Source organism: Macaca mulatta, chromosome 10 (assembly GCF_049350105.2).
Source record: "Macaca mulatta isolate MMU2019108-1 chromosome 10, T2T-MMU8v2.0, whole genome shotgun sequence".
Lineage (NCBI taxonomy): Eukaryota > Metazoa > Chordata > Mammalia > Primates > Cercopithecidae > Macaca > Macaca mulatta.
In genome coordinates, this window is record NC_133415.1 from 84,916,488 (window position 1) to 84,926,783 (window position 10,296).

Below are 10,296 nucleotides of genomic sequence, written 5' to 3' on the forward strand. Positions count from 1 at the left end.
CCGGAGCACTGGAGTGCTGGGTTATTTAGAGGCAGCAGGAAGCACTGGATTGGGAGTCCTCAGACTGGTTTGAGTCTGACATTCAGAATTTTCCTGGTGGTGTGATCTGGAACAAGTGGTTCCATGTCTGTAAAACAGAGATCATGGTCATTCCTGCCTCAAAGAGCTCATAGCCCAGTTTGCAAACCAAAAGTGCTGCTTTCTGGGCATCTGAGGGTTCATCTTCAACCTCTCTTGTCCAAACCCTTGTAAGTAAAAGTGTCTGCAAGATATAATCCTTGTGTTTTCATCAGAGGCTTCTAGGGTCCCTGGCGTGAATAAGAATCCTCCCCGCAGTCTGTTATTCACTCAGCAGCCATGGTGATCTTTAAATGTACATCAGAACATGTCACGCTCCTGCTCGAAGGCCTCTAATATCTCCCCAGCACGCTCAGAATAAAACCCACCCTCCTCTCCTGGCCTACAAGGCAGTTCATGATTGGCGGCCTTCCTCTCCACTTCAACTCTCCATACTCTCTCTGTGGCATCTTCTGCTGCCACACTGGCCTCTGCTGTTCCATGAACACCCAAGCTCTTTCCTACTTCCACACCTTTGCACCTGATGTTCTCTCTGCCTAGAATATTCTTATGGGACACACTTATTATTATCACCATTCAGATCTTTGCTAAAATCTCACCCCCTCAAAGCAGGTTTCCCTGAACGCCCAATCTGAAAAAGCTCTCTACAGGTCATATTTTGTTACTCTGTTTTATTTTTTCTTCTTTTTGAGACAGAGTCTCGCTCTGTCACCCAGGCTAGAGGACAGTGGCACGATCTCAGCTCACTGCAGTCTCTGCCTCCTGGGTCCAAGCAATTCTCGTGTCTCAGCCTCCTGAGCAGATGGGATTACAGGCGTGCACCACCACGCTCATCTTCTTTTTGTATTTTTAGTAGAGATGGGTTTTTGCCATGTTGTCCAGGCTGGTCTTGAACTCCTGGCCTCAAGTGATCCACCCACCTCGGCCTCCCAAAGTACTGGGATTACAAGTGTAAGCCACCATGCCCAGCCTATTTTATCTTTTCTTTATGGTACTTACCACCTGTAGGGGCTTTGCCTAGCTCGTCACCTGTTCAAGCAACGTGTCTGGCACCCACAAGACACTCAGTAGATTTCTTTTGAGTAAATAGGTGAATTTTCCTTACCCAGGCTGGGGCATGAGGAAGATAGGAGAGGTATAGCAGAATACGACATAAGCCTAGGTTGTCCCCAGAAAGAGAGTTGAAGGTGAAAGCTCTTCATAGTATCCTAGGGTGTGGGGGTGTGGGTGTGTGTGTGTGTGTGTGTGTGTGTGTGTGCGTGCATGTGTGTTCCTGGAAGAATAGGTCCCAGAGAAATAGTCCCATTGCTTTTTCCCTGAGAACATTTCAAAGTGCTCTCTGGAAGTCTTGGAACTCTTGAGAATCCCCCAGACTGGCCCAGGCCTTAGGGATCCCCCTAACCTGAATGGATTGATGGACGAATGCCACCCTGAGCCCTGGGGCCCTCCTGACAAAAGAGGGAGGGCTGGTGCAGACATTTCCCATTTTCTTCCACTTAAACACCTCTCTGCTGCTTTCTGGTGGGGCCATCTTGGTGTAGGCCAGGTCTGAGGACAAAGGTGTCTCTGTTTGGGGTGCAGATTGCAGAAGGCATGGCCTTCATCGAGCAGAGGAACTACATCCACCGAGACCTCCGAGCCGCCAACATCTTGGTCTCTGCATCCTTGGTGTGTAAGATTGCTGACTTTGGCCTGGCCCGGATCATTGAGGACAATGAGTACACAGCTCGGGAAGGTAGGGAACGCTGCCAAGCAGCCCCACGTTGCCCATTTGGATGGTTGTGATTGTTGAGAGTTGATACCTGTGAGAGCGATTGGTAAAATGCAAGGGTCTGCCCTCGTATTAGCTGTGCATTCTTGAGCTTGGTGGATCTTTCTGGATAATGTCCTGAACTTCAGAGTCTCACCCAGAGATTTTGAGGAGATTTTAGATCAGATTGAGAAGTACTGATAGATTTTAGAGGAAGTGGGCAAATATATGTTGAAATTAAGAGTATGAGCAGCTTTGTGCATAACAGACAAAAATGGGAGGATATCCAGATGTCCACAGCAGGAGGATGGATGTATACACTGTGGTACATTCACAAAATACAATACCACGCAGTGATGAAAAAGCACAAACCGGCCAGGCTCAGTGGCTCACGCCTGTAATCCCAGCACTTTAGGAGGACTGCTTGAGCCCAGAAGCTCAAGACCAGCCTGGGCAACACAGGGAGATCTAGTCTCTACAGAAATTTTAAAATTAGCCACGAGTTGATGGGTGCAGCACACCAACATGGCACAAGTATACATATGTAACAAACCTGCACGTTATGCACATGTACCCTAGACTTAAAGTATAATAATAATAATAAATAAATTTAAAAAATAAATAAATAAAATAAAATTAGCCAGGCATGGTGGCGCATGCCTGTAGTTGTGGCTACTCAGGAGGTTAGGGTGAGAGGATCACTTGAGTCTAGGAAGTCGAGGCTGCAGTAAGCCATGATCGTGCCACTGCATCCAGCCTGGTCTACAGAGCAAGATCTTGTCAAATAAAAAAAAAAAAAAGAGAGAAAGAGAGAGAAAGAAAAAAGCACAAGCCAATGCTAAATGCACCAAAATGGGTACCTCTCACAGGTATAATATCAAAACGAAAGAAATTAGACCAAGAAAAAAAAAAATAGTAGATGCCGATTGGTTCCATTTTTGTGAAATCCAAAAAGAGACAAAACTCGTAAACGGACATTCATGGCAGCATTCTTCCTAATAGCCAAAAAATGGAAACAACGCACTTTAATGTCCACCAATTTATGAACAGATAAAGAAAATGTGGTATATCCATACAATGGAATATTATTTGGCCATAAAATGGAATGAAGTACTATGCCAGGTTAGAACAAAGATGACCCTTAAAAACATTATGTTAAAGGAAAGTCAACATGAAGACGACATATTGTATAATTCCTCTTCTATGAAAAGTCCAGAACAGGCAATCTTTTTTTTTTTCTTTTCTTTGAGATGGAGTCTTTCTCTGCTACCCAGGCTGGAGTGCAGTGGCTCAATCTTGGCTCACTGCAACCTCTGCCTACCAGGTTCAAGCGATTTTGTGCCTCAGCCTCCTAAGTAGCTGGGATTACAGGCACGCACCACCATGCCCGGCTAATTTTTATATTTTTAGTAGAGATGGGGTTTCACCATGTTGGCCAGGCTGAACTCAAACTCCTGACCTCTAGTGATCTGCCCGCCTCGGCCTCCCAAAGTGCTGGGATTACAGGCATGAGCCACCACGCCTGGCTCAGAACAGACAAATCTAAAGAGACAGAAAGTAGATTATTGGTGCCTACAGCTGGCAGTGGGGAGTTGGGAGAAATGAGGAGTGACTTCTGTGGGTTTTTTGCAAGGAAATGTGATGAAAATATTCTAAAATCCACAACTTTGTGAATATTCTGAAAGCCACAGAATTATACACTTTAAATGGGTGAAATGTATGGTCTGTGCATTCTATCTCCATAACGCTATTAAAGAAACAGGCAAAAAATTTTTATAGCACTAGAGGTCAGAATTGCAGTCACCTTTATTTTCTGTTAGCTTAGTTTTTATTTATTTATTTATTTATTTATTTATTTATTTATTTATTTATTTTGAGACGGAGTCTCACTCTGCTGCCCAGGCTGGAGTGCACTGGCGCGATCTCAGCTCACTGCAACCTGCACCTCCTGGGTTTAAGCGATTGTCCTGCCTCAGCCTCCCAGGCAGCTGGGATTACAAGCACGCGCCATCATGCCTGGCTAGTTTTGTATTTTTAGTAGAGACAGGGTTTCACCATGTTGGCCAGGCTGGTCTCGAACTGCTGACCTCAAGTGATTCACTCACCTGACCCTCCCGCAGTGCTAGGATTATGGACGTGAGCCACTGTGCCAGTTGTTGTTGTTGTTTTTTTTTTTTTGAGACGGAGTGTCACTCTGTTGCCCAGGCTGGAGTGCAGTGGCCGGATCTCAGCTCACTGCAAGCTCCGCCTCCCGGGTTTACGCCATTGTCCTGCCTTAGCCTCCCGAGTAGCTGGGACTACAGGCGCCCGCCACCTCGCCCGGCTAGTTTTTTTTTTGTATATTTTTAGTAGAGACGGGGTTTCACCGGGTTAGCCAGGATGGTCTCAGTCTCCTGACTTCGTGATCCGCCCTTCTCGGCCTCCCAAAGTGCTGGGATTACAGGCTTGAGCCACCGCGCCCGGCTGTGCCAGTCTTATTTTTTAAAGAGACGGGTGCAGCTGGGCGCAGTGGCTCATGCCTGTAATCACAGCACTTTGGGAGGCCAAGGCAGGTGGATCACAAGGTCAGGAGTTTGAGACCAGCTGGCCAATATGGTGAAACCCTGTCTCTACTAAAAATACAAAAATTAGCCAGGCGTGGTGGCAGGTGCCTGTAGCCTCAGCTACTCGGGAGGCTGAGGCAGGAGAATCGTTTGAACCCGGGAGGCGGAGGTTGCAGCAGTGAGCCAAGATTGTGCCATTGCACTCCAGCCTGGGTGACAGAGTAAGACTCCATCTCAAAAGGAAAAAGAAAAAAAAAAGATAAGTGCTTGCTCTGTTACCCAGGCTGTAGTGGAGGGGTGAGAGCATAGCTCACTGTAGCCTCCAATTCTTGGGCTCAAGCAATCCTCCAACCTCAGCCTCTCGAGTACCTGAAACTACAGATATGTGCTACCATGCCCAGCTAATTTTTTTTTATTTTTTGTAGATAACAGTATCTCACTGTGTTGCCCAGGCTGGTCTCAAACTCCTGGCCTTAAGTGATCCTCCTGCCTCAGGCTCTGAAGGTGCTAGGATTATAGGCATAAGCCACCATGCACAGCCTGCAGTCACCTTAAGTAAGGGGGTATTAACTGGAAGGAGGCAGAAAGGAGCCTTCTGAATTGCTGAAAATGTTCTACACCCCAACCTGATGGTGATTACAAGGGTATATACATATACAAAGCTGCAGCAAAATGGATATTAAAGATTTGTGCATATTATTTCATGTATGTTATAACACAATAAAAAAAAATTTTAGGCCGGGCACAGTGGCTGTAATCCCGGCACTTTGGGAGGCCAAAATGGGCAGACTGCTTGAGCCCAGGAGTTCGAAACCAGCCTGGGCAATCTCTACAAAAAATTTAAAAATAAGTCAGGCATGGTGGTGTGAGCCTGTGGTCCCAGCTACTCAGGAGGCTGAGGTGGGAGAATCGCTTGAGCCCAGGAGGTTGAGGCTGCAGTGAGCCAAGATCATGTCACTGTACTCCAGCCTGTGTAACAGAGCAAGACCTTGTCTCAAAAAAAATAAATAAATAGGGCCAGACACGTTGGCTCATGACTGTAATTCCAGCACTTTGGAAGGCTGAGGCGGGTGGATCATGAGGTCAGGAGATCGAGACCATCCTGGCTAACACGGTGAAACCCCGTCTCTACTAAAAACACAAAAAATTAGCCGGGCGTGGTGGTGGGCGCCTGTAGTCCCAGCTACTTGGGAGGCTGAGGCAGGAGAATGGCATGAACCCAGGAGGCAGAGCTTGCAGTGAGCCAGGATAGCACAACTGCACTCCAGCCTGGTGACAGAGCGAGACTCCATCTCAAAAAATAAATAAATAAATAAATAAATAAGGGTAATGACTAAAGGAATAAAAGTAGAATGTATAATGTCTAAACCAGAAGAAGATAAGCAGGAAATCAAGAAAAGTCTCTAGAGCCAAAGGAGGAAGGAGAAAACACATATACACACACATACTCTCTCTCACACACACACACACAAACACACACACAGAACATTTTCAAAACCTGACCGTGTACTCAGTCATAAAGCAGGTCTCAACAAACTCCAAAGAACAATATTCTATAGACCTTGTTCACCAACCATGATATAATTAAGATAAACACTAAAAAAGGATAACTAGGCCCAGTGCGGTGGCTCACACCTGTAATCCCAGTGCTTTAGGAGGCCAAAGTGGGAGGACTGCTTGAGCCCAGGAGTTTTGAGACCAGGCTGGGTAACATAATAAGACACTGTCTCTACAAATTTTATTTTATTTTATTTCATTTTTGAGACGGAGTCTGACTCTATCATCCAGGCTGGAGTGCAGTGGCATGATCTCAGCTCACTGCAACCTCCGCCTCCTGGGTTCAAGCAATTCTCCTGCCTCAGCCTGTAGCTGGAACTACAGGCACCTGCCACCACACCCAGCTAATTTTGTATTTTTAGTAGAGATAGGGTTGGCCGGGCTGGTCTCGAATTCCTGACCTCAGGTGATCCTCTTCCTCAGCCTCTCAAAGTGCTGGGATTACAGGCATGAGCCACTGCACCTGGCCAAAAAAATTTTTAATTAGCTTGGCATAGTGGGGCACACCTGTGAACCCAGCTGCTTGAGAGGCTGAGGCAGGAGGATAGCTTGAGGTCAGGAGTTCGAGGCTTCAGTGAACTATGATTGTGCCACTGTGCTCCAGCCTGGGCAACAGAGTGAGACCCTGCTTCTAAAAGAAAAAAAAAAAAATGAAAAGGCTAACTAAACCCATGTCAGACTAGGTGGGAGGAGGGGTGGGTAAAGGGGGAGACACACAGTGACTGGTGGAAACCTCATGGGCTGGGAGCCAGAATCCTCCCTTTTCCCATTGCCCGGGGTGAGAGGACTGAGACATTGGCTGCAACCTGGACTCAAGGGCCTCTGAAGCCTCCTTCTGTCCCCAAAGAGCTGTGGCCTCTGGGATTCCACTCTTCGGAGTTGTAGTTAACTGGGGTATCAGCTGAATCAACGAAGAGGCTTCTAGAGTGAACTTCCACGCCATACCCCAGGCCCCTCTGCCCACTCCTCCTTGTTTAGCCATCTGTCCTCAGGATGGATGTCCCTTGCTTCCACAGGGAGGCCACGTAACAGGGGAATTGCAGGTCTGCATGGGCAGATGTTGGCAACTGTTGCCCTTGCCTGTTCCCCCACCTTAGCAGAATCCCAACCCTCATAGCTCCCCAACCTTCCCCTGACTCTGCTCTGTTCAACCCTGCAGGGGCCAAGTTCCCCATCAAGTGGACAGCTCCTGAAGCCATCAACTTTGGCTCCTTCACCATCAAGTCAGACGTCTGGTCCTTTGGTATCCTGCTGATGGAGATCGTCACCTACGGCCGCATCCCTTACCCAGGTAGGGAAAGGACATCAGCTCGGGGCTGCTTCCAGGGCATCCTGGCAACGGGTTCATCTAGACAACATGTCCATTCAAACTGAGTTATTGATCCTCACCCCCAACTTTCCCTCACCTTTCCCATCTTAGTTAAAGGCACCTCCATCCATCCAATGTCTTAAGCCTGAAGTCTGGGGGCTTCCTTGGCCCTTCCTTCTCTCTCACTCCTATGACTTTTTTTTTTTTTTTTTTTTTTTTGAGACAGAGTCTCACTCTGTCACCAGGCTGGAGTGCAATGGCACAATCTTGGCTCACTGCAACCTCTGCCTCCTGGGTTCAAGCGATTCTCCTGCCTCAACCTCCTGAGTAACTGGGATTACAGGCGCCCGCCACCATGCCTGGCTAATTTTTGTATTTTTAGTAGAGATGAGGTTTTACCATGTTGACCAAGCTGGTCTCGAACTCCTGACCTTAGGTAACCCTCCTGTCTCGGCCTCCCAAAGTGCTGGGATTACAGACGTGAGCCACCGTGCCTGTCCGCACCCCTGTGACAATGGAGCAGTCACAAGATTTTGGCCACTCAACTCCAAAACATATTCCACGTCTCACCACTTTGAACCCCACAGTCTCCACTACATCCAGGCCAGTGTCGTCTCCCATAGATGGTGCAGCAGCCTCCTCATCAGTCTTACTGCTTTCTCCCTCCTCATCCTACAGCCTATTCTCCACATACAGCCAGGATAATTCTAAACTGTGAATCAGATCTTGTCCTTTCTCCACCTTTCTTTTTTTTTTTTTTTTTTTTTTTTGACAAGGTGTCACTCTGTCACCGAGGCTGGAGTGCAGTGGTGCGATCATAGCTCACTGCAGCCTCGACTTCCTAGGCTCAAGTGATCCTCCCACTTCAGTCTCCTGAGTATCTGGGACCAGAGGCATGTGCCACCATGCTTGGCTATTTTTTATTTTTTTGTAGAGACTTGGTCTCACTACATTGCGCAGCCTGGTCTCTAATTTCCAGGCTCAAACAATCCTCCAGCCTTGGCCTCCCAAAATGCTGAGATTACAGACACACACTACCATGCCCAGCTAATGTTTTAAATTTTTTGAGAGACAAGGTGTTGCTATGTTGACAGGCTGGTGATTTCCATTTTTAAGCAATGTTTTGGTTCAGCGTGGAGAGTGAATGGGAGGGAAGGGGAACAGGGTGGCAGCCATTGAGGAGGCCACAGCAGTGGTCCAGGCAGAGGTGATGATGGTCTGGACAGGGTGGTGGCATTCGTGACTGGCATACGTTGATGAACTGCTGCTACGTTTCAAAAGAAGAGAAGATTTGACTTGCTGACTTAGGAGGTGAGAGAGAGAGAATCAGGGATGATTACCCTGGCTTTGCACCATAGGGTGGGTAATGGTCTAGGGACAGAAATTGAAGAGCTCTGTTTTAGCTCTGTTAAGTTTGAGATGACTTAAGTATAGAGACATCCAAGTAAAGGAAGCACTTCAGTTCATGAGTTTGGAGTTTGAGACTGATAATATAAAATTGGGGATCACAGATATTGAATGGCTATTCTTATGAATAACTAATAAAAACTTAAATTGAACAAGAAAATAGTCCCATCCATAGGTTGACATTGAATCTGACCACCTGACTGTTTTGTCTTGAGGGTGCACTAGTTAAAACTAGGCAACACACAGTAGAAGCTAAATCCATTAGGATGTGTTCCGCAGCAAGCAACAAAATAACAGACAAAGAGTAACTGAAACAGAAGCAAGCTATTACTCCCCATCTGCCATGGGTGACTGGTTAGTTCAGCAGTTCAGCAGCTGTCAGGACTCTGGGTTCCTGTCTCTGTGATGGTCTTCTCCATGTTGTCAGATGGTTGTTGCAGCTCCAAGTATCATAAGTATCTCACAGTGTTCAAAGGAAGGGTGCGTTCTCCAAAGCCTCTCCTCTAAGCGGGAGGAAAACCTTTCCTGGCACTCTCCCAGCAGACCTCCCCATCCGCTCCCATTGGCCCAAACTGGGTCCCCGGCCTATGACCTAGCTGCAAGTGAAGCTGAGGGTGGAAGTCTCTGGCTTTCACAGTGGGAGGGGCTCAGCTTGCGAGCGAGGTGGGGAGTGATGGTTGCTGGGGGGGGCCACAGGACCTGCCACCCCTGGGCTCTCATTTCCCAACTGCTTCCTTTTTTAATTCCACGGCTCCTTTTCAGGGATGTCAAACCCCGAAGTGATCCGAGCTCTGGAGCGTGGATACCGGATGCCTCGCCCGGAGAACTGCCCAGAGGAGCTTTACAACATCATGATGCGCTGCTGGAAGAACCGTCCGGAGGAGCGGCCGACCTTCGAATACATCCAGAGTGTGCTGGATGACTTCTACACGGCCACAGAGAGCCAGTACCAACAGCAGCCATGATGGGGAGGACCAGGGTAGGGCCAGGGGGTGCCCAGGTGGTGGCTGCAAGGTGGCTCCAGCACCATCCACCAGGGCCCACGCCCCCTCCCTACTCCCAGACACCCACCCTCGCTTCAGCCACGGTTTCCTCATCTGTCCAGTGAGTGGGTTGGACTGGAAAATCTCTTTTTGACTCTCGCAATCCACAATCTGACATTCTCAGGAAGCCCCCAAGTTGATATTTCTATTTCCTGGAATGGTTGGATTTTAGTTACAGCTGTGATTTGGAAGGGAAACTTTCAAAATAGTGAAATGAATATTTAAATAAAAGATATAAATGCCAAAGTCTTTACCAAAAGGTTGGTTTTCTTGTCCTTCCAATTCCTGAATATCTATTTGCCATCTTGCTGTATGACAAGTCAGAAAGTGTGACGGACTCTCCTGGGGACCAGAAGTACAAAGACAAGTGGGGTTCAGACTGGGTGCAGTGACTCCCACCTGTAATACCAGTGCTTTGGGAGACTGAGGGGCGGGGGATTTCTTGAGCCCAGGAGGTCGAGGCTGCAGTGAGCTATGATCATGCCACTGCACTCTAGCCTGAGCAACAGAGTGAGACCACATTTCAAAAAAAAAAAAAAAGAAGAAGAAGAAGAAGAAAGAAAGGAAAGAAAAGTGGGGTTCGATACTTGAGGTTTTCTAACTGTCCTA

General features: G+C 47.6%; 1 protein-coding gene across 1 annotated transcript in view; it reads left to right on the forward strand.

Moving 5' to 3' along the window:
- The window catches only part of HCK (HCK proto-oncogene, Src family tyrosine kinase), a 50,046-nt gene extending 40,100 nt beyond the window's left edge, over positions 1-9,946 (forward strand). Inside the window, 3 exon segments of the mRNA NM_001435700.1 lie at positions 1,660-1,813; positions 7,088-7,219; positions 9,407-9,946. Coding sequence (NP_001422629.1) covers positions 1,660-1,813; positions 7,088-7,219; positions 9,407-9,609 — 489 coding nt within the window. The 3' untranslated portion in view covers positions 9,610-9,946.
- Positions 9,947-10,296: the final 350 nt, after the last annotated feature.